At 41.2% G+C, this 26,956-nt stretch overlaps 2 protein-coding genes across 2 annotated transcripts in view; both read left to right on the top strand.

The window, feature by feature from the left end:
• LRMDA (leucine rich melanocyte differentiation associated) overlaps window positions 1-26,956 on the top strand; it is a 1,038,240-nt gene that overhangs the window by 738,128 nt on the left and 273,156 nt on the right. The window lies entirely within an intron of this gene.
• Window positions 10,082-11,814, top strand: LOC116856137 (glucose-6-phosphate isomerase-like). The gene is given in 2 exon segments (XM_032839417.1): window positions 10,082-11,646; window positions 11,648-11,814. Coding segments are annotated over 2 exon segments (1,677 nt in total). The 5' UTR covers window positions 10,082-10,107; the 3' UTR covers window positions 11,786-11,814.

Raw genomic sequence — 26,956 nt, 5'->3', positions numbered from 1 at the left:
TCCTATCAGTCAATTAAGAAAATTACAAACCATGCCTTGGAAAATTGGACAGAAGATAGAGATACTTTGCAGAGGAGGAAATATTCATAGCCAAGTAACATGGGAAGAAATATGGTCAACATTATTAATGATTAGGGAATTGCAAAGAAAACATAGTAAGATTTTCTTTCACATACATGACTGGAAAATGTTGTTTTCTTATACATTGCTGACAGGAGTACCAATGGGTGGTATATTTTGGAAAATTAATGATTTAAATTTGTATGTTAATGACCCCATGACCCGGCAATTCCATTAGGATACATGTACAATAGGAGACATGTAAAGAAAGTCCTTGGTGTTACTATTTTTAAGAGCAAATATCTGAAATCATCATATGTATTCTTTTAGTGGAATATTATATAGCTGCCAAATCAAATGCAGTGACACACAATAACATGGGTGTATCTTGCAATATGGTATAAGGTAAAAAAATACTTTTTTCAAGAATTCATACGATAAAAAGACCAAATGAATTAGAATCACTGCCTTTGAGGGAGGAAATAAGAATGGGAAATGAGGATAGAAGGAACTTTTTTAATGTATATTTATTTTTATATGTAAATATTTAATATATAGCATCGTAATAGATAGGGTATGTATCATATATATATATTATAAGACTATTTTTCTGTCTTCCTCTGAGCTTAATTGTGTCTCAGTTGAGATATAGGAATACTTTGGTAATATGATTGAAAAGATTTCACAAAAAGTCTGCATGACCCAAAATTACATCCCATATACATAGAAACTATATCTTTAAATTCAGCGTTCACACTTAATTCCTTGAAGCTAATGCATTATGTTTCCAGGAGCAGCCTGTTGATTTGCTATCAAACTAGAACTTCATCAGGTTCTCTCTGGCAGCGTGGATTATTTGGTGACAGAATCAAACCTGGATGGTGTGGGTATGAGAGTGATGAGTTTTGGTCTGAGGCAAAACCAGAGATCATGTAGAGGGAGAACACTGGTGACATGGAGGCCATGTCTCCCCAACCCTCACCCATGACCCTAGAGAACCACTAGGACATTGATACTCTGAATGGGGAAGGAAGAAGGAAACTTTATTTTCTGTTACTTTTTGTATTGCTTCACCATGGATCAAGGGCACATAGACTGGAAAGGAGATTTGTCTAGACAAGGGATGAGGAGAGAAAGATGGAAAAATATGAAGAAGCAGTTTTACCTTTCAACAGGTTTTCATGAGATTCACGTGATCATTAGGAATGTGATATGTTCTTAATTTCTATTTTAGAATGCAGACAGTGCATGGCCCCTCTTCTCTCACTTTTGTTACCCATGTCTGTAGAATATGTCATGTTCATACCTTTTAGGGGGTACTTGGACTCTCCCAAGATTGCTACTTCCAGACACAAGAATTTCAGAGCTTCTACCAGAGTCCTTAAGAAACTCTCCAGGCCTAATGATTAGAAGGAAGAGCAAAAGACATGGATGTCCTGCCATCTTTGTTACCTTCCCTTCCTCCAGGGTCTCTCCCTGCTTACCCCGTAGTTTTTCATCCTGACGGGATCCAATCCAGGGACATTCAGTGGCAATCGCTTCTGGAGTGGGGGGCCTGGCAGGCACTGAGAACGCCTGTATTTGGAGTGGAGTTGGCTATTGTAATACTTAGTGAATGGAATTTCATTAGGTCCTTATCTGTGTGCAGTGAGAAAAAGAGGTCCTTTTACACAGTGCTTGTAATGGAGTGGAAAATTGCATTTCCCCCTCGCTCAAACAGTGCCATTAGTGGGGAGGCAGACTGTCTGCAGAGAGCCGGAAGCCACCTCGGGCTGTGAAGGGCTGACAGCCCAAATGATGGCAGTGCCGAGAGACCCGGAAGATATTAAAATAAAAACAGGTTGTGTTGTTCTTTTTGTCCTGTAGCAGTTCTTCCCTGCGATGCAGGGAGTGATTGGATTTGAAGCACTGAGAAAAACATGTTAAGTAAGAAATTGTTTAAATAAAGTTGTTTGAGGTTGAAACTCTCCCCCAGGCATGAAGGGGAATGTAGTTAGCTGCCTACAACTTACAGATATCCAAGAGGCAGTACGTTTCTGAGCCAGGCAAGTACACCAGAAATTTTAGAAGTGAAATGTACAATCGAGGTCTCTTCTTTGATCATCCGGGTGGGTTCCAGACCTACAGGGACTGTGAGGGTGCTCAGATGGCCTGCCCTGGGGTCTGAGAATTATAGGTGAGGAGAACTATGGGACATAGTGCAAAAAAACAAAACAAAACAAAAATGAAGCAGCAGGGAAACCCACTAGCTGTTGTAGAAGTATTGTTCTGGCACTGGTAACAAGAGAGTTCCTTTCTTTGAGAGTTGGTGTGAGACATAGGCCCTTGGGAGCTGCCAGTGTGATGGTGGAGGGAGGCACGGTGTGTCCCATGGCAGTCAGTCCTGGCCAAAGAGACAACAGAAACTATGCAGCTCCTGGGAACAGGTAAAAACCAGATTCAAAGTGGTTCATACCAGCAATGTTGGGAGGAACCAGGTAAGAAAGCCCTTTGTCAAGGATCCAAGGGCACAGGGAAAGTAGAAGTTGAGTCTTTTGAGAAAAATGGAAATCATGTAACCATGAGGATATTTGATAATCCTAGACCTTAAGAATTATTTAGTCTAATAATTTCTTATGAGGTTGAGGAATGAATTTCTCTCGAAGCATAAATATCAAGTCAGTGTCCCCTGAGGCCCCTTCCACCACCATCTACATCCCTTCAGCCTTTCCTGTGTTCACAGATCCACTCTCTACTCTAGCTTTCCCCACAACAGAATTTTCTTTCTTCTTGATCCATTCCTTGACCTTAGGGTCATGCTTCTGCCTGCCAGACCTTGAAGATTTGGTGGTAATGGTAAGGGGGATCAGCTACCTGCCAACTATTCTGTTCTTTTATGTGTCTGTCCCCTAGGATCCCTTATGTATATGTAAGTCAGAGTTTAGAAGATGTGGCCTGTACAGTATAGAGACCCCCTTGGCAGTGCTGAGGGCTGTCCTATGATATTATCAAGTATAATTTTCAAAATATTAAAAAATCTGGTTCACACAAATACTATGTTAATGTGTACATTATTTTATATTATTAATATACTTAAGTCACTAATGAGGGTACTAGTAATATTATAATGCTGGGTCCTTTTGAGGAACTGGGTATTTATAGGCACTTAAAAAAAAAAAGGACGTTAGGCCAAGATTGCTACAATTAGATACAAAACTAACCAATGTCTTTTATTTATTTATTTTTTGACATGTGTCTTGCAGAACAGAAGTATTAAATTTATTAAATTTATTAAAATTCATGACCATATTTCTCTGTTTTAAAGAAAATGTGGGGTTTACCTTAAGTAGCAGAAACAATGAGTTATAACAGTCTTTTAGGGTGCCTGGGTAGCTCAGTGGGTTAAGCCCCTGCCTTTGGCTCAGGTCATGATCTCAGGGTCCTGGGATCAAGTCCTGAATTGAGCTCTCTGCTCAGCAGGGAGCCTGCCTCCCCCCATCTCTCTCTCTGCCTGCCTCTCTGCCTAATTTTGATCTCTCTCTCTGCCAAATAAATAAATAAAATCTTTAAAAAATAAAAATAAAAAATAAAAAGCAGTACTTTTTTAAAGATGAAAGTAGTGTAACACAATGAGAGTACCTTAGTATTATGAAGAAATGTGTCAGAACTAAATGAAGTACCAACCGAGATGGGGGTCGAGGGTTTGCTGAACAGTGCTAAAACAAATATGCCCAGATGATTAAAATAAGCAAAAAAACAGTTATCAATAAAATATGGTCCTCAGAAAAAAATACAAGTAATGTTCTCTTATAAATTGCTTATTTTTTCAGTGTCTATGGTACTGTCAAATGTACTTTTCTAATTCCTATATGTATTTATATTTTCATATTTCCATTTGCCTTTTCTAAAGGCCCATATTTTGAGGTATATTTTTTGACAATATACTTTCCTATTTCTTTAATTTTATCTTTTATAACATTAAATGTCAGTAGCTTCATTCTTATAGTATGTGGTTACCATGCTTTTCCTACTTTCTCAAGCTAAATAGTGTATATTTATTATGAGACTTTCTTTAATAATAATAATAATAATAATTTTCTCCAAATAAAGTAATGGCTAATGTCATATAAGCCATAATGCAAGCTAATCTTCTGTTGTTTGTTTATCTAGATAATTTGTGATATTTTATATTTTTTCTTTAATTCAGGGTTTGTATTTTTAAATCCTAAGATTTTTATAGTAATCGTACTTTTGGTTTATCGTTTTATTGGACATAATAAGGAAGGTGACTTTGGAAAATCTCTAAATTTTTAGAATGTTACGGTCTAAGCCATTTTTTAAAATTTTTTATTTCTTTTCAGCGTAACAGTATTCATTGTTTTTGCACCACACCCAGTGCTCCATGCAATCCGTGCCCTCTCTAATACCCACCACCTGCTTCCCCCAACCTCCCACCCCCTGTCCCTTCAAAACCCTCAGATTGTTTTTCAGAGTCCATAGTCTCTCATGGTTCACCTCCCCTTCCAATTTGCCTCAACTCTCTTCTCCTCTCCATCTCCCCTTATCCTCCATGTTATTTGTTATGCTCCACAAATAAGTGAAACCATATGATAATTGACTCTCTCTACCAATGTCTTTTAGAGCAACTAAATCATAAAATCTGGGAACCTTTTCTTTTGTTTTTCTTCTTCTTCTTTTTCTTTTCTCCTTCCCCTTCTTCTTCTTTAGCAGCAGCTTCTTCTTCTTCTTCTTCTTCTTCTTTTTTACTGGACAAAAACCTACAGTTTAACATGTGACTTCACTGTTTCTGGGCTGTAATCAAGCAGTGAGGAATGAAGTCAAACATAAGTATAAACTCCTTAAGAAATAAATGATCTCTTTAAGAATTAAATAATTCTTGCGAGGACCTGTCCTACCACACCAACATTTTGCCATTGAAAGGGTATTGTGATTGTGCCCTTCTTAGATACCCCCCACCCCAATTCTCTTATTTCCAAGTTTTGGGTAATTTTTTTTTAAGATTTTATTTATTTATTTGACAAAGTTGTCAGAGAGGCAGGCAGAAAGAGAGGGAGAAGAAGACTCCCTGCTGAGCAGAGACCCTGATGTGGAACTCGATCCTGGGACCCTGGGATGATGACCTGAGCCGAAGGCAGAGGCTTTAACCCACTGAGCCGCCCAGGTGCCCCAGTTTTGGGTACTTTTTAACTTAATCCTTAAACTTAAATCTCTATTTCTTTAAAATGCACCAGCATTTGAAATACCTGGTTTCGAAGACTCTACCATGGTATAAAGTACCAGCTCGTTCATTAGGTATCTACCAATTAACTTAACTTTTAACACATTTATTGTGTTGTCTCTATGTGCTAGGCACTGTGCCAAACATTAATGTACAGTAAAACAAGGTTGTGAGGTTCAAGATAAGAGAAATACATACACAGATGGGGAAAAAAACTATAGGAAACCTGTCACATTGCCTCTTCCTGATGTCTGAGTCACAGGGTGGTGTGGCTCCCCCAGGCCTCTGCCTGGATTCATTTAGGTAGGCGGAAGTTGTTTATGTTCCATCAAAGTTGGTGAGATGTGAATGGCAAAAAGGAATTTAGGGTAGCTGTTTGTGGGTTATGTGACCTTGTTTACTGCATTCCCCTTGGACTCAGTTATGCAATGAGTGCTCAGTAAATATATATCAGTGATATTAAAAAAATGAAATTTCACTGAATAAATTTTAAAGATCTTATTGGCTTCATTAAATTCATGAATTCATGAATTACTCAGCATTCAATCTAGCAGATAGAGAGAAGCTCTGAGGATCTGTACAAAATGGAAAACTTTGCAGTTGAAGGGAGCAGAAACAAGGCAGTAATACTAAGCCAAACAAGGGGTTTAATATTGCAAGGATATTTTCCTTTAGGGGATGGCAAGAGTCTGTCAGAAAGACTACCTAACTAACATTGATCAGATGATGCCTGATTGCTAGTGTAAGAATCCATTTTTGGGAGAGCCGAAATTATAAGTTAAGGCTCATTTGTGACATGGGGCTTAGCATAAGTGACTTCATTTGAAGCCTATTGTCTTGTTTTTAACAGTCAACTCTTCCATAGAAGAGTTCAATAGAAGTCAGTCGGGGCACCTGGTTGGCTCAGCTAGTTGAGCCACTGTTTTTGGCTCAGGTCATGATCCCAGGGTCCTGAGATCAATCCCCTCATTGGGCTCCCTGCTCAGTGGGGAGCCTGCTTCTACCTCTCCCTCTCCCTCTTGCCTTTGCTGGTGTGCTCACTCTCTCAAATAAATAAATAAACTTAAAAATATATATATACAGAACCCCTTTGGCCATAGAACTTTTTGATTTCTTTATCTATTTAATGATTTTAATAATCACTCTAAATCTATTCTTATGCAAGAATCTTCGAGTGAAGTACGTTATTTCTGGGTTTTCTTCCCCTCCCCCTATTTCTCCAGAGTGACTGACAAGTGGCCACCCAAACAGGGGCGTATTGTACCAATGGTTATTTTTCCTTAATTAGGAGTATTACTGGATGCCGGGGTGGCTCAGTTGGTTAAGCATCTGTCTTCAGCTCAGGTCATGATTCAGGGGTCCTAGAATCTAGCCCTGCTCAGTGAAGTCTGCTTCTCCTTCTGCTCCCAACTCCCATACTCTCTCTTTCTCTCTCTCTCTCTCTCAAATAAATAAATAAAATCTCAAAAAAAAAAAAAAAGGTAGGGATATTACTTCCATTCCAGATCTTCAGTCTCTGAAAGGCAGAGTGGGCATTAGTGAATTGCTGAAGGCCCAGAAAGTCTTAGGGTGATTTTGTTTCTCAAGAAGTTCTTGGCCAACTTATAAACTCTCCTTGTAATCATCTGAATTTCTTCTTTGAGATCCCTGAGGAGGAGTGGCTAAAGTAGGGTGCTGGGCAAGGAATTACTGAGTACATCTTACAGTCTTCCATAGTATGAGCCAATAATGGCTAATAGAGAAAATGGTCGACTTTAATATCTAATCAACATTTATAGTATTTTGGTTAAATATTGGCCACGTATAAGATACCATCAGGCCATAAGAGGAATGTAGAGGCTTGAAAAGAGAAACTCACCAAGTAGTTGAGAGGACAAGAGATAATCAACCACAAAGCACATAGCTACCTGCATAAGAATATGCAGTGATAATGAGTGATTGGTGCAGGCTACCAGTACTTCAGTTTAGTCACTGAGGACAAAAGGTTCTTTATGGAAAATGCTGGTCATGATTTAATATATGAAGGTAAATACAACCCAGATTTTATCTGGAGGGAGGTGTTGAATAAGGAGGATGGAGATGGGGCAATGGAAAAGAAAGCTTTGGACAGTTACATACTAAGTATGTCATTAGGGTGGAGGTGGGGTGTTCAGACAGGACTCTTTGATAGCTGCTCTAGTAATACCCAAACTGGGATGCCCTGTGTCATCAATTAGACTTAGATGTCCATCAGTGGCCAGTCTTACAACTCCCAGTTTCAAGCTTGTTCTGAGTCCGCACTAACTGAAAGAGTTTGAGTCACCTCAGAAATCAAGTGATACTGAGCAGAAGCAGAGAACTTACCCCTTTCAAAACAGATGAAGTGTTTTCCGTTAATGTTGTTGCTCCCACACAGATTAAAGCTTGTATCAGAAATTAAGCTGTTCAACAATTTTTTAATCAAGTCCTAAATATGGCATCCTTCATATGTGAGGTAATTGTATGTCTGTATGTAAATTCTGAGAGACTATACTTATTTGGTTATAAATCCAGCTACAGTTTTTTAAAAAAAAGTAGATAGAAATCTGGAAAAATGAGTAAACACAATTAATTAGATGAGATATTTATCCTTGGTTTAAATTAGAAAAATTACTAAGAGAAGCTATGAAAATCTCAATTAAAACAACCAGCGTGATTTTATTTTTCACTGTTAAGAGGGCAGAAAAAAAGATGCATCAGTAAAATAAATATATATTTGGGGATGACACCATCTTGGCATTTCCAGGCATTCTTTTCTAAATATATTCTTTATCTAAGCTGTCTTGCAATACTTTTAATATAATTAAAAGCACATAATGGGTGCCAGACTTGTCAATTTCAACAACAAAGTGCTGAAATTTGCAGTGAAACTGAGAGATCCATCTCCCACACATTGTAATGAATAGGTTCATAAAAGGAAAATAGTTTAATTACATTTTAGTTCATGGATTGTTAATAGGCTGGAGTATCTAAATTGAATAATGTGATTCTGGTAATAATTATGTGTAAATGAACTTGTTTAAATGATATTTTACAGCTTCTTTATAAAATTACAGCTAGAGGCAATCCAGTGATAGACAGACAAAGGCCATGCAAAAATTATCATAAACTATTAGCTTGTTTGCAAAGGGTTTTATGTTAATCTTTTAGTACTTAAAGCAATCTGCAATTAACATATCATGGGGAGCTGCCTCCGAGCAAAGGCATGCAAATTGAAGTGCTTAGATAAAAAGCTATTCACGTTGGGGGAAGAAAAAAAAGAAAGGAAAAAAAAAAAAAAAGGAAAAAAAAATCAAAGAAAGGGTGGCAAAGTACTCAGAGGGTGCTGGTTTTATATTTGAGATTAAGGAGGTGTAATGATTGTGTTATCTAACTATGGCTGTAATTAAAGCTTTTCTCCTGCAGACATGACAATAGATACTGCATTGATTTTGGCGTTTTAATTGTGAAAGTCATTTTATTTCAGGGCAGAAGATATGAATGGCCTGAATCAAAGGGCTAGAAGATTGCTTTGTTGATAGTACTTGTTCGACAGCTGCCTAGCTGCTTAATACGCAAGTGTGGAGAATACAGAGAGACCCAGGGAGGTGCTGGGTATTGTAATTCTCCCGCTGGTTTCCTTTCCTTTTATGAAAAAGGCGAGGATCTGCGTACTGATTGTAAACAAACAGCCTTTTCATACCTCACGGATGTTTTTCCTCCCCAACTTCGCAGAACAAAAGAAGTCCTAAAGGGCCTTGAACTAACTTTACTACTGCTCCTTTTAAGCTACAGAAGTTTATGCAAAGTAATAAATCCATCCTTGCTGGCCAAGATATCATCCCTCTAATGGAGAACAGAAGTCTCTAAGTGGTCGCCGTAGTTATCACAAATAGCCTTATGACAGAAACAGTTTGTTGGGAGAGATGGGATTATTTACATTAAGGGCATATCCCCAAAATCTCACACACTGTTAGGTTGAGATTAGGACTTAGCAGTTTTTATATACAAACTGCAGGGGGGAAATTAAGTGAGGAGAAAGCATATACGATCCCAGAGCAAAGAGGATTCTAAAAGGAATTCTAGAAAAATGAACTCAGTGTGGCCTTCTTTCAAGTCTCACATTCTTGGCGATTACCTCCATAACAGTTCAGAGTGAACTGAGGTGAAACCCAGTGATTTCTAATTATTTCCATTATTCTATTGCTGTATCTCTTCTTTGTGCTTTGAAATATTGAATGCATTTTTCAACAGGTCTGAGTAATAGTTGATTCGGTTTGGGGGACATTTGCCCCTTTAAGCGATGTGGTTTGTAATAACCACACACCAAGGTATTATGGGGGAGGAAAAATAATTTTTCCTCTAAGTTCCCCTTCTAGGTTTTGGTTGAGACACCTTCATAATAAGAGAAGAAACAAACAAACAAACAAAAAAAAAAGGCAAAAAAAAAAAAAGAACAAAAATAAAAACAGATTAAGAGGCGAAAGACAAAAGTTTAGTAACATGTATACCTCCTGAACACATGATACCTGGAAAGATACTTGGGAAGACTAACTCCACCTTAAATACCATTTTCAGCTAAAGATAAAAAAGATGCTGGAGGTTGTGGGAGATAACTAGGAAAAGCACAGCAAACGAGGGTAGGGTTGTTATGCAGATTTAAGACCTGGCTTCCCCATTGATAAAAGTTTCTAGAGATTGAATCATCTGCCTCTTCCTGGTACATCCTTACACTTGGAGATTTCCTTTAAAAATATAAATGTTCCTGGCGCCAGCCGCCCCCTCTTCCTCCTCCGAGCTCGTCCAAGCCGGTGCACCCCACTGCTGTCGCTATGGCTGCACTCACCCAGAATCCGCAGTTCCAGAAGCTGCAGAAATGGTACCGCGAGCACGGCTCTGACCTCAACTTGCGCCGCCTTTTCAGAGGGGACAAGGAACGCTTCAGCCACTTCAGCTTGAACCTGAACACCAGCCTTGGGCATATTCTGGTGGATTACTCAAAGAATCTTGTGACCGACACTGTGATGCAGATGCTGGTGGACCTGGCCAAGTCCAGAGGCATGGAGGCTGCCCGGGATCACATGTTCAGTGGCGAGAAGATCAACTTCACGGAGGAACGGGCAGTGCTGCACGTGGCCTTGCAAAACCGGTCAAACACACCCATTCTGGTGGATGGCAAGGATGTGATGCCAGAGGTCCACAGGGTCCTGGAGAAGATGAAGTCTTTCTGTCAGCGCGGCCGCAGTGGTGAATGGAAGGGGTACTCGGGCAAGCCCATCACGGACGTCATTAACATCGGCATTGGTGGCTCTGACCTGGGACCCCTCAGGGTGACCGAAGCCCTTAAGCCGTACTCTTCGGGACGTCCCTGGGTTTGGTTTGTCTCCAACATCGACGGGACCCACATCACCAAAACTCTGGCCACCCTGAATCCTGAGTCGTCCCTGTTCTTCATTGCCTCCAAGACCTTTACCACCCAGGAGACCACTACGAATGCAGAGACAGCGAAGGAGTGGTTTCTCCCGTCGGCCAAGGACCCTTCTGCAGTTGTGAAGCACTTTGTTGCCCTGTCTACCAACACGTCCAAAGTGAAGGAGTTTGGGATTGGCCCTCAAAACATGTTCAAATTCTGGGATTGGGTAGGAGGATGCTACTCGCTGTGGTCAGCCATTGGACTCTCCATTGCACTGCATGTGGGATTTGTCAACTTCGAGCATCTGCTTTCAGGGGCTCACTGGATGGACCAGCACTTCCATATGACGCCCCTGGAGAAGAACACCCCTCTCATCCTGGCCATGCTGGGCATCTGGTACGTCAACTGCTTTGGGTGCAAGACGCAGGCCATGCTGCCCTATGACCGGTATCTGCACCGCTTCGCGGCCTATTTCCAGCAGGGCAACATGGAGTCCAACAGGAAGTACATCACCAAGTCTGGCACTCGCGTGGATCACCAAACGGGCGCCCTTTTGTTGGGGGAGCCAGGGACCAATGGCCAGCATGCCTTCTACCAGTTCATCCACCAAGGCACCAAGATGATACCTTGTGACTTCCTCATCCCAGTCTAGACCCAGCACCCGATAAGGAAGGGTTTGCGCCACAAGATCCTCTTGGCCAACTTTTTGGCCCAGACAGAGGCCCTGATGAAGGGGAAGTTGACAGAGGAGGCCCGGAAGGAGCTGCTGGCCGCAGGGAAGAGTCCAGAGGCCTTGGAGAAGCTGTTGCCACACAAGGTCTTTGAAGGAAATCGCCCAACCAACTCCATTGTGTTCACCAAGCTCACGCCATTCATTCTGGGAGTTTTGATTGCCATATACGAACACAAGATCTTCGTTCAGGGTATCATCTGGGACATCAACAGCTTTGACCAGTGGGGGGGTGGAGCTAGGAAAGCAGCTGGCCAAGAAAATCGAGCCCGAGCTTGACGGCAGTAGCCCAGGGACCTCTCATGACTCTTCTACCAATGGGCTAATCAACTTCATCAAGCAGGAGCGTGAGGCCAGAAGCCAATAAACTCATGCCTGGCTGGAAAAAAAAAAAAATGTTCCTTACAAATGGGAACTTTTTACTTGACTTTCAGCACTTCTCCTGTGTCTGGAGTTTTTGTAAAACTAGCCTAAAATAATCCTTGGGCCAAAGAGGCAGACTTTGGGATGACAAATTCAGCTACCCTTCCATGATACAAATCTAACAAGAGTAACATCAGTAATACTTTACTGAGTGCTGCACCATTTTTTGTTTTTTTGTTGTTTTTGTTTGTTTGTTTGTTTGTTTCTTCTTTTAAGTACATTACTAACCTCTTACAACAACTCCAGAGAAGTTGGTGGAATGAGTTCCACTTTTAAAAAGAAGATACTTAGGCTCAGAGAAGCCAAGTAAACTGCTCAAAGTCACACAGCCAGTCAAGGACAGAAGCTGGTTGGAACCTAGGAAGTAGGTTCCAGAGACTGCAGGCTTACCCAGCAGATGAACTAGGTTGAAGCCAGAGAACAGAACAGATACCAGCAGTGTGGATTGTGAATAACCAGCTGTGAAGTCCTAGTTAGAAGGACTCTTGGAATCCCCCAGGCTCCTTAACTTTTTTGGTGCCTGGACGCCTCTGAGAGTTTGGTCAAACCCATGGACCCCTTCTCAGGCTAATGATTTTCAAATGCACTAAACCAAATATATGATTAAAAGGCAAATTAAGTATATTGAAATACTATTGCCAAAAAATTTAAAAATCAAGTTCATGACTTGTACTTTATGTGCTTCTTAACACAAATTACAGAGCTCTAAAAGTAGGTCTAACATCCACCGTAATTACAAAGTAGTGGTGAATGTAAACAGTATTTCAGATTTCTGCAATCATGTGACTTGAATATATCTAATTTTTATTGATGAGATTTTGTTGCCTACATTTATAATCAAAGAAAATATTAAATGGCCCTTAGAAGTTAGGGAAAATAAAAATATCCCTTTATATTTTTATATAGGTTATGTATTATAGAAGTACATATATAAGTACACATTTTTATATATAACAATTTTATTTCTTTCTCATCAAAGTTCTCAGACCCCTGAGTTCTAGAGGTGTGCAAGGCTCACGTTTAAGAACACTTTACACTTTTGATTTTACATGGGAGGAAACTGAGGTCCAGAGAACAGGATGAATCACCCAAGATTATCAGTAGTTAGTGATAAGATGTAGATCACAGCTTGTGGATTACACTTAGGAATTTAAGGAAACTTAAAATTGTGTTTTGTTGATCCCCCACCCCCCTTTCTCCTAGGACTTTGGTAGCTTTTGCTGACATTCTCTTAGAGCCCTAGATCCTTCTTTTTGTCTTTGCAAAATTGTGGATTTCCAAGTGGGAGCACCAGACAATTGCCTTAACCCTTCAGTCATCTGTTGGCAATTCCTGCCTTCTTCTTGGGCCTAGATGAGTGACTGGTGCCAGTAGGCAGTGCTGGGTAGAGACCAGAGAGTGCAGGCCTTGGGGGACTGCAGTCACTGGGGACCCAGGGAGATGCTCTGTGATACCAACTAAAATTTGAGAACTTGTTAGTTAGGGGAACAAGAATGCACATTTATCGGGCGCCTGGGTGGCTCTGTCAGTTAAGTGTCTGCCTTTGGCTCAGGTCATGATACCACGGTCCTGGCATCAGTTCCCTGCATCCCGGTCCCTGCTCACAGGGTGCTTGCTTCTCCCTCTCCTCCTTGCTCACTATCTCTGTCTCTCTCTCTCAAAATCTTAAAATAGATAGATAAATAAATAAATAAATAAATAAATTTATTTTTATTATGCATATGTTTTTGTTAGTTCAGGCTATAACAAGATACCATAGACTGAGTGGCTTGAATGACAGATTTCTTTCTCTCAGCTCTGGAGGCTGACAGCCCAAGATCAGGGTTCCAGCATGAAGACCTCTTCCCTGGTTTCCTCACACAACAGAGAGAGAAACAAGCTCTCTAGTCTTCTCTTATAAGAACATGAATCCCATGCATGAGGGCTTCACCTTCATGTCCCAATCCCCTCTCAAGTGCCCCTCCTCCAAATACCATCCCACTGGGGTTCAGACTTTGACATTTGGGGGAGGGGATACACACATTCAGTTCATAGCAAAATCTTTCCTATGCATGAACTTTGTATATCCTCTTACAGTTAATAGAGAGGCCTAGATGAGGGTCTCCTCATTTTGGAGAGGAAGAGAGGTGCTCATGGTGAGCCAGCAGCCAAGGTAGAATGCCATCTGTGTACTCTCAGCCTTTTGAGGCAGGTTCCTTGGGTCCCCACTTACCTATTAGGAAACTGAAGCTCAAAAATATTTAGTAAGCACCAACCTGTCCACTCACTAAGCAACAGAGCCAGAAATTTCACTCAGTTCTGTTCCTTCTACTGCCGATTTTTGTTCCCAGATCCCATAACCCTTATATTGAAGGGATAATCACCACCAGTCTTCCTTACCCAGATGCTTTTAAATAGCTGTTTATTGCAAAACTGTTAGGTACATAACACTGTCCCTCCCAAGTAGACATGGAGGAAGGAAGAGTGGAGGGTAGAGAGAAATACGTAAGGATATCCTTACCCTTGGGCTTACTGTTTTAACTCTCCCAACTGGACAAATATAGCTAGCACAAAAGGAACACATGGAAAATGTTCAATGGCAAGAATGTACAATGCCAACAGTGTAATAAAAGTAATCATGATGAAGATGATCATGGCTAACATTTATTGAAGGCATGATATTCTAAGCATTTTCCAGAAGTTATTTCATTTGATCACACATTCCAGTAAGAAGTATGTATGGTGGCAACACCACTCTTGCAGTTGGCAGGAAGGACACTGCCAAAGGGCCCCACATATCACAAACAAAGAAACATGGGCATAGATGTTTTCTTTATTGATTTGGTAATAACATTTGTGGTAGCCTTGGTCATGAATTGAGCACACAGGTATTATGGCAGAGGAAGGGTAAGATCCCCCAATTAAGCTAATTCTTCAGGGGCGTCCAGAGACAAGTTTTCCTCCAGCACACCTTATTTTGCTGACACAGAATTTTTAGGCAACTCTAAACGGTTCCTAAAACTATATATTCTGAGGAAAGGGGTGTGTGGTTTGCTCCCTAGACAGTCACTTTGCATTATTTGGAGCACCCAGCTTTCAACAAAGCAGCTGCTTACTTGAGTTTCAGGGGAGAAGCCATGATTTTTTTCTCCCTCCTCCTAATCTTAGCTCAGATAATAGGTCATAGTGTCCTACACACTTCACTAAGCTTCTCTAACAGATTTTCACCATGCCATTATCTCAGCTAAAGAAAAAATAAATAAAATTAAAAAAAAATTAATGGTGCACCTGGCTGGCTTAGTCAGTAGAGCATGCAACTCTTGATCTCAGGGTGGTGAGTTCAAGACCCATGTTGGGTGGAACACTGAAAAAGTAAAATAAAATAAAAAAAGAAAAGAAATAAAGAAAAAAATAATAATTCCATAGCATTTTCTAATACCCAGACCATATTTTAATTTCCCCAGTTGTCTCAGAAATGTCCTTTTGCATTGCGTTTGTTTGAATCAGGATCCAAACAAAGTCCATACATTTCATTTGGTTGCGATATCTCTTTCACCTCTTTTATTCTGTCATAGTTCCTTTTCTTTTCTTTTCCATTCTCTCTCTCTCTCTCTCTCTCTCTCTGTCATTACACATTGAATCTTTTGGAGGAATATGGTCATTTGTCCTTGGGAAAGAGCCACTTTCTGATTTTGGCTAGTTGCTTCCTTGTTGTGTCATTCACCCTGTTCTTCTGTGCTGTATACTTCCTTTAATCTGGTGTAAGTCAGGAGTGTGCTTAGATCCAAGTTCATTTTTTTGAATGTGGTGATGTATGCTTCCTATTACATCATGTTCAGCAGACACATAATTAATATCTAATTAGTAGATTCAGATGGTGATTTTTTTATAAAGTTCCCAACCAACCTGTCACCTAGTGATAGAATATGCTTATGATGGTAAACTAGGTCCCTTATTTCATTGCTGGTTCCAGAATGGTAATTTTCTAATTCTGTCATCTCTTTTGCAGATACTACCTGGAATTCTTTGGTAGAGAAGAACTCCTCTATATAGCAATGATATTAAAACTTTTCTTCTAGCAGCAGAAAGTTGGTTTAAATATATCTCATGTGAGAGCTGAAACTAAGAAACATAAATGTGAAGGGTGTCCGTGGAAGTGGAAGTGGAATGCTAGGTGAGCCCTGCGGTCCCTGGCTTTTCTTCATCCTCTGTACCTGTGGCAGAGGAGCCCTTGGGCTGTGGGCAGCACAGCTGTGGGGGAGGGTGAGCTGGTGAATAACACTGCCATGACCCTGTCCTCATCAGGGTCATGACAGTGTTGGGGTCATAGGCAGTGCACACCTTATATTAGAGTGTGTTGTTTTGGGAAACAAAGTGAGTACCCCCAGTACTTGAAGAGGCTTGCCACTCATCTGCACTGTGACTTTGGGGCTGTTAGCATGCACCTTGTTTCCTCATTTGTAAAGTGAGAATAGGAGTTTTAACTTGGAAACTGAATGAATGTGGGTTCAGTTACAACTTCATAAGATGATTGTGGTAATTCCATGTGCTTAATGCTTTTGAAATGCTTGATACATTGCCTGCTGTATAACAATGCTCAAAAATGGTAGCTTGATTATTCTTATTGTAATCAACCACTGTATTGGCTTCCTATGTAGCAAGCCACAAAGTGCATGGCTTACAACAATAGGAATTTGATCTCTTACACTTCTAGAGGCCAGAAGTGTGAATTCAATGTCAGTAGGGCCACATTTCCTCTGTGACTCTTCGTGGAATCCTTCTTTGCCTCTTCTTGATTTTTGGGGATGGCTAGAAATTCTTGGTTTTACTTCCCTGTAGATGCATCTTATAATCTCTGCTTCTGTCACTACATCATTGTCTTCTCCCTGTGTGTCTCTCCACATTGTATTCCCTCTGTGGTTTCACATCATCTTATAGAGAGACACCAGTCTTACTGGATTAAGGGTTCACCCTACTCCACCATAACCTCATCTAAATTAATTACATCTACAATGAACCTCTTTCTAAATGAATTCACAATCTGAGGTACTGGAGTTTAGGACTTCAATATATCTTTTTGGAGGGACAAAATTTAACTCCTAACAGTTCTGTAACTACTCAGTATGAAGTCATGCCTCTTTACATATGAAAGGGTTCCTTCTACTTTACTATTGGATATAGCAGAGTTCACACTTCTTGCATTACACTGCCTTCCTACTGGTTTTCTTTCAGATATGTGATACTGTGTAGTGCAGAGTAAGGATAAATGAACAATTCTTCGACATTTAGATCCAGAGAGGACAAGGGAATAGTTCTCCACCTGTATACACAGGTGGGGAGAAGACAACAGCCAGAGCATCTTCTGTAAATAGCAGCAGAAGAAACACAGTCTTAGAGAGCCATCTACGTTTCAAAACTCCAGGCAAGCTTTGGCCTGGCAGGTGCCTAGTGATACTCTGCCATATCAAAACAAGCCTTAGAGTAGCTGTTTATTTATCAATTCTTAATTGAGTTGATGTTTACTTATGATTGCAAGCAGATGATTAATTTATTGCAGAGTCGGAGGAGTCAGATAGTGAGGAGATGGTTATAAAGAGAGATTATAATAGAGTTCTTTGCACTTGTGGGTCTGGTAATAAAAGATTGACTGATATAATTAGATGGGGCTTGGTAACAAATGCTATTACATTATGTCTGAATCTTATTTGAAAGTATTGGCCTTTTATCTTAAACTTATTAGGAGGTGGCTATAGGTTAAGTTGACACCTGATAGCTCTTTTACTCCTGCAAAAGGAGGGCTGAACTTTTGGAAGGAGTCAGCTGTTTTGATGTTTAGAGGCAATGGCAAGGTATCTCTCAGAAGTCAGTTCTCCCTCTTGGTTCTCAGAACAATAGCAGGATTGAGAGGGTCTTAAGTTTCAGCATTGTCACTAATGTTCTGGATAACTCTGGGCCATGAAAGGGCTGTGTTCGCTCTGTACTATGTCTGTGGCTACCTTGGGATCTTTATCTTGGCCAAAGCCATCCTTGAGAAAACATAGAGAGAAAAAGAAAGGGAATAACCTGACAGTGTGGTGAGAAAATGAGCTATAAGTAAGATAGGCTGGAGGTACAAACCCAGCTGTAGTGGGTTGAGTGGTAGGTCTCCTCCCCAAAAGAGGCTGACCCACGGAAACTATGAATGTGAACTTAATTGTAAAAAGGGTCTTTGCAGAAACAAGTAAGGATCTGAAAATGAGATAATCCTCAATTAACCATGTGGGCCTGAAATCCAGTAAGAAGTATCCTTCTAAGAGACACTCAGAGGAGAGATGGATGGAGAAGAGAAGTCTGTGGGAATACAGAGTTAGGCAACACAAGCCAAGGGATACCTGGCACCACTGGAAGTTAGGAGATGCAAGGAAGGGTTCTTCTCTAGAGCCTCTGGAGGGGAGCACAGCCCTACCAACACCTTGATTTCAGACTTCTGCCCTACAGAACTGTGAGAGAATATATTTCTGTTGTTTTAAAACACCAAGTTTATGATAATTTGTTATAACAGCCAACAGCCATTGCAAACTACTATACCAGCTATGCAGCAAATTCCTTGTTTGGCTTTGGGCAAGTCTCTTAATCTTTCTAAGCCTCAGTTTTCTCATCTATAAAACTGTGGTTATTCTGCTTATCTCAGCGTTGTGAGGACCAAATGCAAAGGCATGAGTACTGGCCCAACCCAGTGCTTGGTACATGAAAGGCATTGAAAGCATACCAGATTTCTTCTTCTGTCCTGTCCCATCCCTTTCCATATATGACATTTCAACATGAAATCTCTTTCATCTTCTCCTCCTCCTAAAATATCTGCAAAACCAACAGCCCTCCCCTGAAGAATGTTCTATTCTTCGGGAGCTGTTCTTAAGGCTGTCAAAGTAGAGGCGAAAGCACGGTACAGCTGGTATTCTTAAGGCTGTTGGGTGAGAGCCATGTAGATATTAACATTTTTTAAAAATGCAGTTCACTAAACACAACCCTATAGTGGAGCAGCTGAAGTCCATATTGCAGTCACAGTGGGGCTGGCCAGCTGGGGTCTGTTTCCTTCACATGAGGAGGTCTCAGGGTACATTTTCAGAGCTGCAGAACAGACAGCACACGGGAGCACATATAATATTCTGAGCTGCAGAAAGAAGCTGATATAAATGGTTTTGGCTGGATGGGTTCAGTTCACTGATTTTAGATCTAGAAAGTCATGACTGATTATATCCCACCCAATATAGGCTGGAGAAGTCATTGTTGGAATTTAGAGCATGTCTTACTTGAATAAATGTTTTTAAAAGCCTGTGCTCTTCTGAGGCACCAGAAAGATGAGAAATTAAAAAGAGCACAGGTCTACATTTCATTTCTGTCCTTGATCAGCTGCATAACCTTGGGCCAACTGCTTAACTTCTTTGTGACTTCATCTTTATGGTGAGGTTGTTGGGGCAGCTCATGTCAGCACTAATGTTCTGTGGTTCCATGAAAACTCGAGTCAGCCCCCATAAGTTCAGGTCGTAGATCCATCTAGCCCACATCTTTTGTCTGGCATGATTCCTGAGGATAGTAGAATTGCAGGAAGGCAAGAAGGGAAGAAAATTTTAGAGAAAAATGTAGGGTGTTGTCTTATATGTTCCATCCAGAGCCTAGCAGTCATCAAGGGGAGAACTAGAGATTTCCTAGAAACCCTGAAAACCCTCCGCTCCCTCGTTCTCTTGAGGAACCTGGGTTGATGACAATATCACCGTCTCTAAATGGCACTGTGAACCCACTGCCTGGGTGTTCAGTGGGCAGGAGCATTCATGGGGATGGTCCCCTCTTATGAGGTCAGTGGTATTTGCCTTTGGAACGTTGAATCCCATCACTTTGCCTTTTCTGCTAGAGGCTGCTTTCCTCAGCCTTCTCCATGTTTCCTGGTACTGACTGACCAATTCATTAATGGTGAGAGGGGAAAGGAATGGGAAGGAAATAAGCATTTTTTTGAGTGCCCATGTGAGCCTTATACCGTGAAGCATCTATCATCACAGCTATCTTCTGAGGCAAAAACTTTATTCCCATTTTAGACTTTATAAACCTGAAGCAAGGAGATACTTGGTAAGTTGAACAAATTGCTAACTATTAAGAACCATCTTCAGTAACCCATGTCTCTCTAGGAGCCTGAACTTCATGGCATCCTACCCTTACACCGTGAGGTGAGGCCCCATCTATCAGCCTGTGTCTCTGGGTGTGTGTTGTACACCAGGTACTGGGCTAAGGGAAGTGGTAGTGGGGGTGGAGGAGAGTGGGGAAGAAGAAATATGAAAAATATTTGTCATCTTTGCTCTTGAACTTATTATCTAATTAGATAAATACAAGGACCATAAAGGAGATACATAAGACAAGTTAACACTTTTATCAGCAATATAATAGAGACATGATGACAGCTGCTAACACTACAGCAGTTACTGTACACCACGTGCGAGAACCTCTCTAAGTACTTTGTCACTTGTTCATTTCTACAAACTTCTGTTGGTTTTTTATAGCTGAGGAAGCAAAGGCACAGAGAGCTTGAGAAACTTGACCAAGGCCCCCAGCATTTCATTTCCAGTCATGGAGCCAGGACTCCAATCCAGGCTGCTGAGCCTCTGTGCTCCACTGGTTATATTATTACTCACCGAGCAAGAGAATTGAAGGCCCACTTAAGGCTCACTGGTAAGAAAGAAGATCACCTCACGGTGATCCTGGTGGGTTTTATGGAGGAAATGGTACTCCAAAGGCCCATTTGGAAATTGCCTTATATCATATCAAAGAATACATTTCTAATGATGCAGTTTGCTACCAGCTCAGAACAGGCTGGGAGTAGAGGCTGGGCTTCTCCAACTCCTCCAATCTCATATTTATGACCAAACAACCTATTTTCTTTTGAGTTCTAACCTGAGATTTCCCTCTGAAATGAAGGGGGTAGAAATCAGATATTTTGAGAACATGTTTCCCCTGGGGGAAGCAGTGCTTGGAACCAGGGGCCCAGGGAAAGTTACACTAATCCACAGCTAACTATGGGCCGTGATAGGATCTTGGAGTGTCAGGTCCTGCAGTTTTTCCAGAAGCACCGATAGGAGTGAGTGCAACAGAATTATGGGCCTGGGTCAGTCCGCATGGCATTTCTTTTGTAAAAGCAAGAGCCTTGTCAATTGCAACCCCACTTTAAGGGGTGTGTGGGATTGAAACAAGATGGTTTAAAGAAGGGACTAGTGTCTGTGCTCCAGTCTTTTTTGCATTGCAAGCAATTACCCCCATGCTGAATACCAGGGGGTCTTGATAACTCCATGCAAAGTTGGGTACAACTGAGGCACATGGGGAACCAGATCGCGAGAGGCAGCAAACAGAGCCGGGTGAGTTCTCGGAGGTGATCTTGTGAACGATGGCAGTCAGATCAGGCGCCAACATATTTTAGGGAGGAAAACAATGAATTTACTGCCGTGACCAGGTAATACCCTCCAGGTTCCCACACCCCTCAAACTGTGCTTTTTTCCACCAACCTGCTTCACTGATTCACCTCACCCTCTTTCCTCCTCTATCTCTCACTCCTGCCTCAGCTTTCTGATTTCGCAAATCAGGAGATTGTGACTTGGAGAGAAGAGACTTACCCAAGTGGCTTATGTAGTTGATTGTTTTCAGAATATGAAACCACAGTTTCTGACTCCTGGTTTGAGGACTCGATTTCCTAGTAATGCTGTACTGAAATCTGGATTTCCCTTTAAGGCAAAGAGAAAAATAAGGGAGTCTTGAGACTTCTCTGAACTTGGATTTGAATTTGAGGCAACAACCTTAACTTCGGATGAGATGGTTGGCTATTAACCATGAACCCTTATGAAGTGAGTTTGGTCAAAGGGGTTTGGGGAACTGTTTTAGAGTTGAGTGCCTCTGTGACAACCAAAAACATTTACTGTTTCGAAAACAAATATGTATCCTTTTGAAATATTCAGGTGTGGATAAATCTGGAATACTCTTTTTAGAAAAACATTTGCTAGGAAATCCACTCACCTAGTGTGATAATTAAAAATGGTCACATTATTTCCTATCGCTATATTCATGCCCCTTGGCAGAGTGACTATCTCTCCCATCAACGGTAGTTACTCTATCCACCCCTCAAATCTAAACTTGACCTTGAAATTTGTTTTGATCAGTGGGCATTACCAAATATGGTGTAGTAGAGACATAGGAAGTATCTGTGCCTTGGGACTTACCCTCTTGCTGAACACCGTGAGATGGCCATGCACACAGATTGGTTTGTTTACTAGAGGTTGGAATAAACTAGAACAGAAAGAGGAGACCCCCTTGGGTCAACCAGGCTACAGCTAATCTGCCACCTGACTGTAGTAACAAATGATCTCAGGTGAGACACAAGGACCATCCAGCTGAGACCTGCCCAAATTTCTGACCAAAAAAATCATGAACAAATACAGTGGTTGTTGTTTTAGGTCACTAAGTTTGTGGTCTTCTGTTACAGCAGTAGGTAACAGATATGCCTAGCATTTTTAGCAATTATCTTCTTAGACATTATCTCAGTTTTAGAAGAGTTATCCAATAGCAAGCCCAGTCTAGACTTTTCTCCCTCAGGTTTAGCTTGGTGTGAGAGGGGAGGAGAAGGAGGAAGTGGAAAGAACTTTATTTATTTATTTAAAAAAGATTTTTGTTTATTTATTTGACACAGAGAGAGAGATCACAAGTAGGCAGAGAGGCAGGGAGAGAGAGAGGGGGAAGCAGGCACCCTGCTGAGCAGAGAGCCCAAAGAGGGGCTCGATCCCAGGACCCTGGGATCAAGACCTGAGCCGAAGGCAGTGACTTTAACCCACTAAGCCATCCAGGAGCCCCGTGGAAAGAACTTTTTAAAGTGTTTTGGTTTGTTTGTTTGAGAAGTTTTTCCCTCAGCCTAATTTATTTCTCAGACTCATCCAATTTGATTTCCTCTTCCTGACTCAAGTCTAAACTGCATTCAGGTATCCATATAGTTGAATTTGATAGTTACGTTGGTCATTTTTCTGTTTGCTTTTAAACCTGCTCTCAAACCCTGCTCTGCTTTGTATGTGTCACAGGGGCTTATCCTCATAAACTGTTTCCCAGGCTCCCTTGTCCACTGGAGTCAAACCAGGTTCAGCCAGTGAAAGGCACTAGTAAGAGATTGCAGGTGGGCAGAAGGGAGAAGAAGCCAATGTCTTTCCTGGTCTCTCTGCCTCAGATAGACATTTCTGGCAGTGGCTGGGTCCCTTCTACGGCTCCATGTCCTGTGGGAACCTCTTTCCACCACGTCCCAGTCCCCACTGACTGTGCCACCCTGAGTCCAGCTTCTGTCAGGGCACTTTGGCCCTCAGATTGCAGTAACCTTCCCTTTGACCCTTCAGTATAGAGATGGTGGCAGCTTCCTGAAGCTCTATTCTCTGGGTAGCCTTCTCTTCTCTTGCTTGTTATTTCAGCTCCTCTAATACCTTTGAGTTAATACCCCATATTGCATTTTCTATTTTTGAATGACCTCTCCTGGAGTTTTGTTTTCTCGACTAATCTCTTTTATGGTAGGATTCAAGGTCTCTAGAAGGGAAAGGGTGAGGAATGTAACAAAACTCACATTATGGAGAAATACTTAAAGGAGATCTGTTTTCTTTTTACCTGTACAGAGATGAATTTAACTTTAACCTTACAGTAAAGGGCACCCTCATTTTGGCTTAGAGTTGAAGGGCGTTGCTATATTCAGCCTTATCATGGGTCTGAAGTAAGAGGAAAAAGGCATACATGCATGACAGTTTGTGTTAGTGAATTCAGTCCTCTTTATTGGAAAACAGATGTCCCACAAAGATTCTGTGGCATGACCTTTCCCAAATAGACTAGAATAGTGGTTCTCAACTAGGGCAGTTTTGACCTCCTGGAATCATTTTTCTGGGGAGACCTTTTTAGTTTTTACTCTTGGGATAGGTGTATGCTATGAGCTGTGTGCTAGTGGGTATAGACTAGGCATTCTGCTAACCATTCTGTGATGCACAGGACACCTCATAACAAAGAATTATCAGCTGTAAAATATTAATAGTGCAAAGTGTGAGATACCCCTGGTGTAGGAATTGCTGATTTCATGTCAGTTTTTTCCCAACTTCCTTACCATGTGTAGGCAATACTTTGCCTTACCCCATCTTCATCTCCTTGAAGAGCTGAAAATGTCTCTTTATGTTCTAAGAGGTATCTCTTTGGTTTTAAGCAGAAGAGATTGTTTCCTCATTTTTTAAAAAATGGTTTTCTGGCTCAGTTTCTTATGCTAATAGCAGAGAAGTAGATTGAATCCTGAATCAAGGTGGGAATCAGATGTAAACAGGACTGAATTTGCAAAAAGTAGGGATTTGGTTTAGTTTTTGCTTATGGGCCAGAAAGATGGCTGTAGCGTCTCTTAACCTTTGGGAATTCTGTTTTCTAAAGCTATCCTTGGAGAGGAACGTCATTCCAACATCTGCCACAGCTGAAGGCTTTGCACAGGACAGCGTATCATTAGCTTAAGAACAGAGTGAGCATGTGCAGATGGGCCTATAATTTTTAATATGACATTGGCCATAATTTATCATGTCATACCACCCACTCACAACAGGCCCATCAAATGAAATGCTAAATGCCTTTCTTATCAACACTTGATGGGAAAATGCTGTTCTGGCATCTTCCTCTAAAGGAAACAGAAATCCAACCATGTTCTTTGCAGCCTAGAGCTCTTGCACACAAGATCAGAATTGTTTTTCTCCCCCCAGATTTATAGACATTTACAAGAAAGCACATCCTGTTTGGAATTTAGAGGGGCAATGGAGAGACAATTATTTAATAAGTTTCTTTTTCTTAAAATTTGTTCAAGCTGTTTTATGACTTAAAAAACTCATATATATTCCTTGTACTCTTAGGAGCAGCTTGCTCTTTTCCATTCTTATTTTCCACACTGACTTTTTGTGGCTGACCCATGTACCAATTATTAGAACTCCTTGGGCAGTGGTTAGTTCCTCCACAAAATGGGTATAGTCATAAAATATTGACCCCAGGAGAAAAAGGGCTTAATTCTGAGGCCTGGGGTGAAGTACATATGTTAGAGTCCTATTAAATTAAAGGCTCAGTTTCTACTGTGGGTGCCGAGACTGGATCCTTCTTTCCCTGTTGGTGGCACCTCTCAATAGTGCAGACTTTCTGCAAAACTTGGGTGGCACCCAGTCAGCCCAGGCCTGGCAGGAGAGTCGGATTGAAGGCAGAATATGTTCTTAGGACATTACAGCTGTGTGGATCTTCTCAGGGCTAGACTGGACTCTGGAGCCAAGAGAAAACTGTTTCTCACATCCGTAAGAGGTAGACAATTGGAAGGGAAATCTTCAACTTCTGAAAATTTTAAGGAGTTGGAAATGTTCCTTCTTTTCAGATACCTGCCTGGGTTTGACCCTTTAATCATTTTAATAAATCACAGTAATGCACTTCTAGATGGGATCAACTAAAATGCCTGGAGAATGGGTCCTGGTTCATTTAATTTCCTAGTTAACTTAGGGGAAGCCACAGATGATTCTTCTTCTTTTTTAGTGTTTTTTTTTTAAATGTAATTTATTTTAATTTTATTTTAAATTCCAGGATAGTTAATATGGCACAGATTCTTCTTGATTCAACCCAGTTAAATATAATTTCTGTGACTAAGCTTCTCAGTGCTGAGTCATCCTTCTCAGATCCCTGATAGAGAAGACGGCTGGGTGACGATGCACTGATCCCCAAATACTCCTGACATTTCATGAAGCATGCCTAAAAGATGAATGCTAAAAAAAAAAAAAAAATCCACAGCTTTGCCTTTTTTAAAAATTGCATTCCTATGAATTGAGGGCTGGTTGTGACGATTAAGAGGACATGAAGAGTTACAAAGTCTGGCCTGTCGTAAGCTCTCAGTAAATGGTAGTAAATCCTCGATGTTACTACACGAAAGCATTTTTGCTTTTAAGCAGTGCTTTTTATAAAATATTATGGTACGTTTCTAGGCTGACCTTGAAGTAAAATACTAACACAACTTTGTAAAACCAAAATGTGAATGGGAAAGGAGTATCAATTTCTCCTCATGAGCAGGTTTCAAATCTCTTATTTGGAAGATTTAAATGTAAGTTTGAAGAAGTAGGACCGAGGTCATGTCTTCCCCTGTTGGACATTCTTCCTGATGAATAAGTATTAAAACTGCTTTGAATTTGGTTTCCCCCTCAGATAAGGATTTATTTTTTCCATACGGTCTTTTCTTTGCACCTGAAGGAGCATTGAGGGTGAAAAATAGAGGCCTGTTTCCTGTTCCTAACTGGAACCCTCAGAAGGTTGTCAAACCAGAGCAACAACTCTGTGGGATTTATGCCTGGGACCTGTCAAAGTAAAATTATCATAGCAAGCCCTCTCTGCTATCAATCAAAGGGGTATTGGGGATGGCAAGGACAGGCATTTTTCAAACTTCTTTACTGTGCATATTTAGGTTTGTGCCTGGGGGAGGAAGAGCTCCTTTGAACAGCTCTTGTAGATTTCTTTTCCATCAGATGGCAGCTCGCAGAACTGCTTAATCTTCCCCGAAGGGTTTCTCTCATTGGCCTGCTGAGAGTACAGCCAGAGACAATCCAACAGCAGATCCCAGAAAACAAGGCATCACCGTGAAAGGACACGTGATGCAAGTCTGGTCCCTCCGAGGTCATGCCTTGGAGAGTGGACTGTCTATTTAAGCTTATCTGCCCTCGCCTCTGTAAGGATCGAAGGGGCCTTTGCAAAAACAGTCCCTAAAGCAGACGCTGCCATCAGAAGTTGTGTGTGTTCTTCTGTCCTCTGAGGCCATTTCCGCATTTGTCAAGGCAAAGGTTGAAGGGGAAGGGACAAGGATACGGGTCCCCCATTCGTTCCTGTCTGTCAGAGATCCACTCTGTCACGATAACATTCAGGGAGTCTGTTTATCTGTCCGGCTACTGGAGGTTAAGGCAAGGGTAACACAAAGAAGAGAAGAAATCCTGTTTGAAAAGTTTACAAATCCTGCCACAAGGGCTGTAAACAGAGTTCAGCCGGTGGTGGAATGTGTAAAATACTGCCACATTGATAGGGACCTGACTCTCTAGCACTACAAACCCGCTCATGTAAACAG

This window comes from Lontra canadensis, unplaced genomic scaffold, assembly GCF_010015895.1.
Source record: "Lontra canadensis isolate GAN:19392208 unplaced genomic scaffold, GSC_riverotter_1.0 scaffold3, whole genome shotgun sequence".
NCBI classification, from domain to species: Eukaryota; Metazoa; Chordata; class Mammalia; order Carnivora; family Mustelidae; genus Lontra; species Lontra canadensis.
Note: the sequence above shows the minus strand (reverse complement) of the source record. Positions and strands in the feature narration are given on the sequence as shown.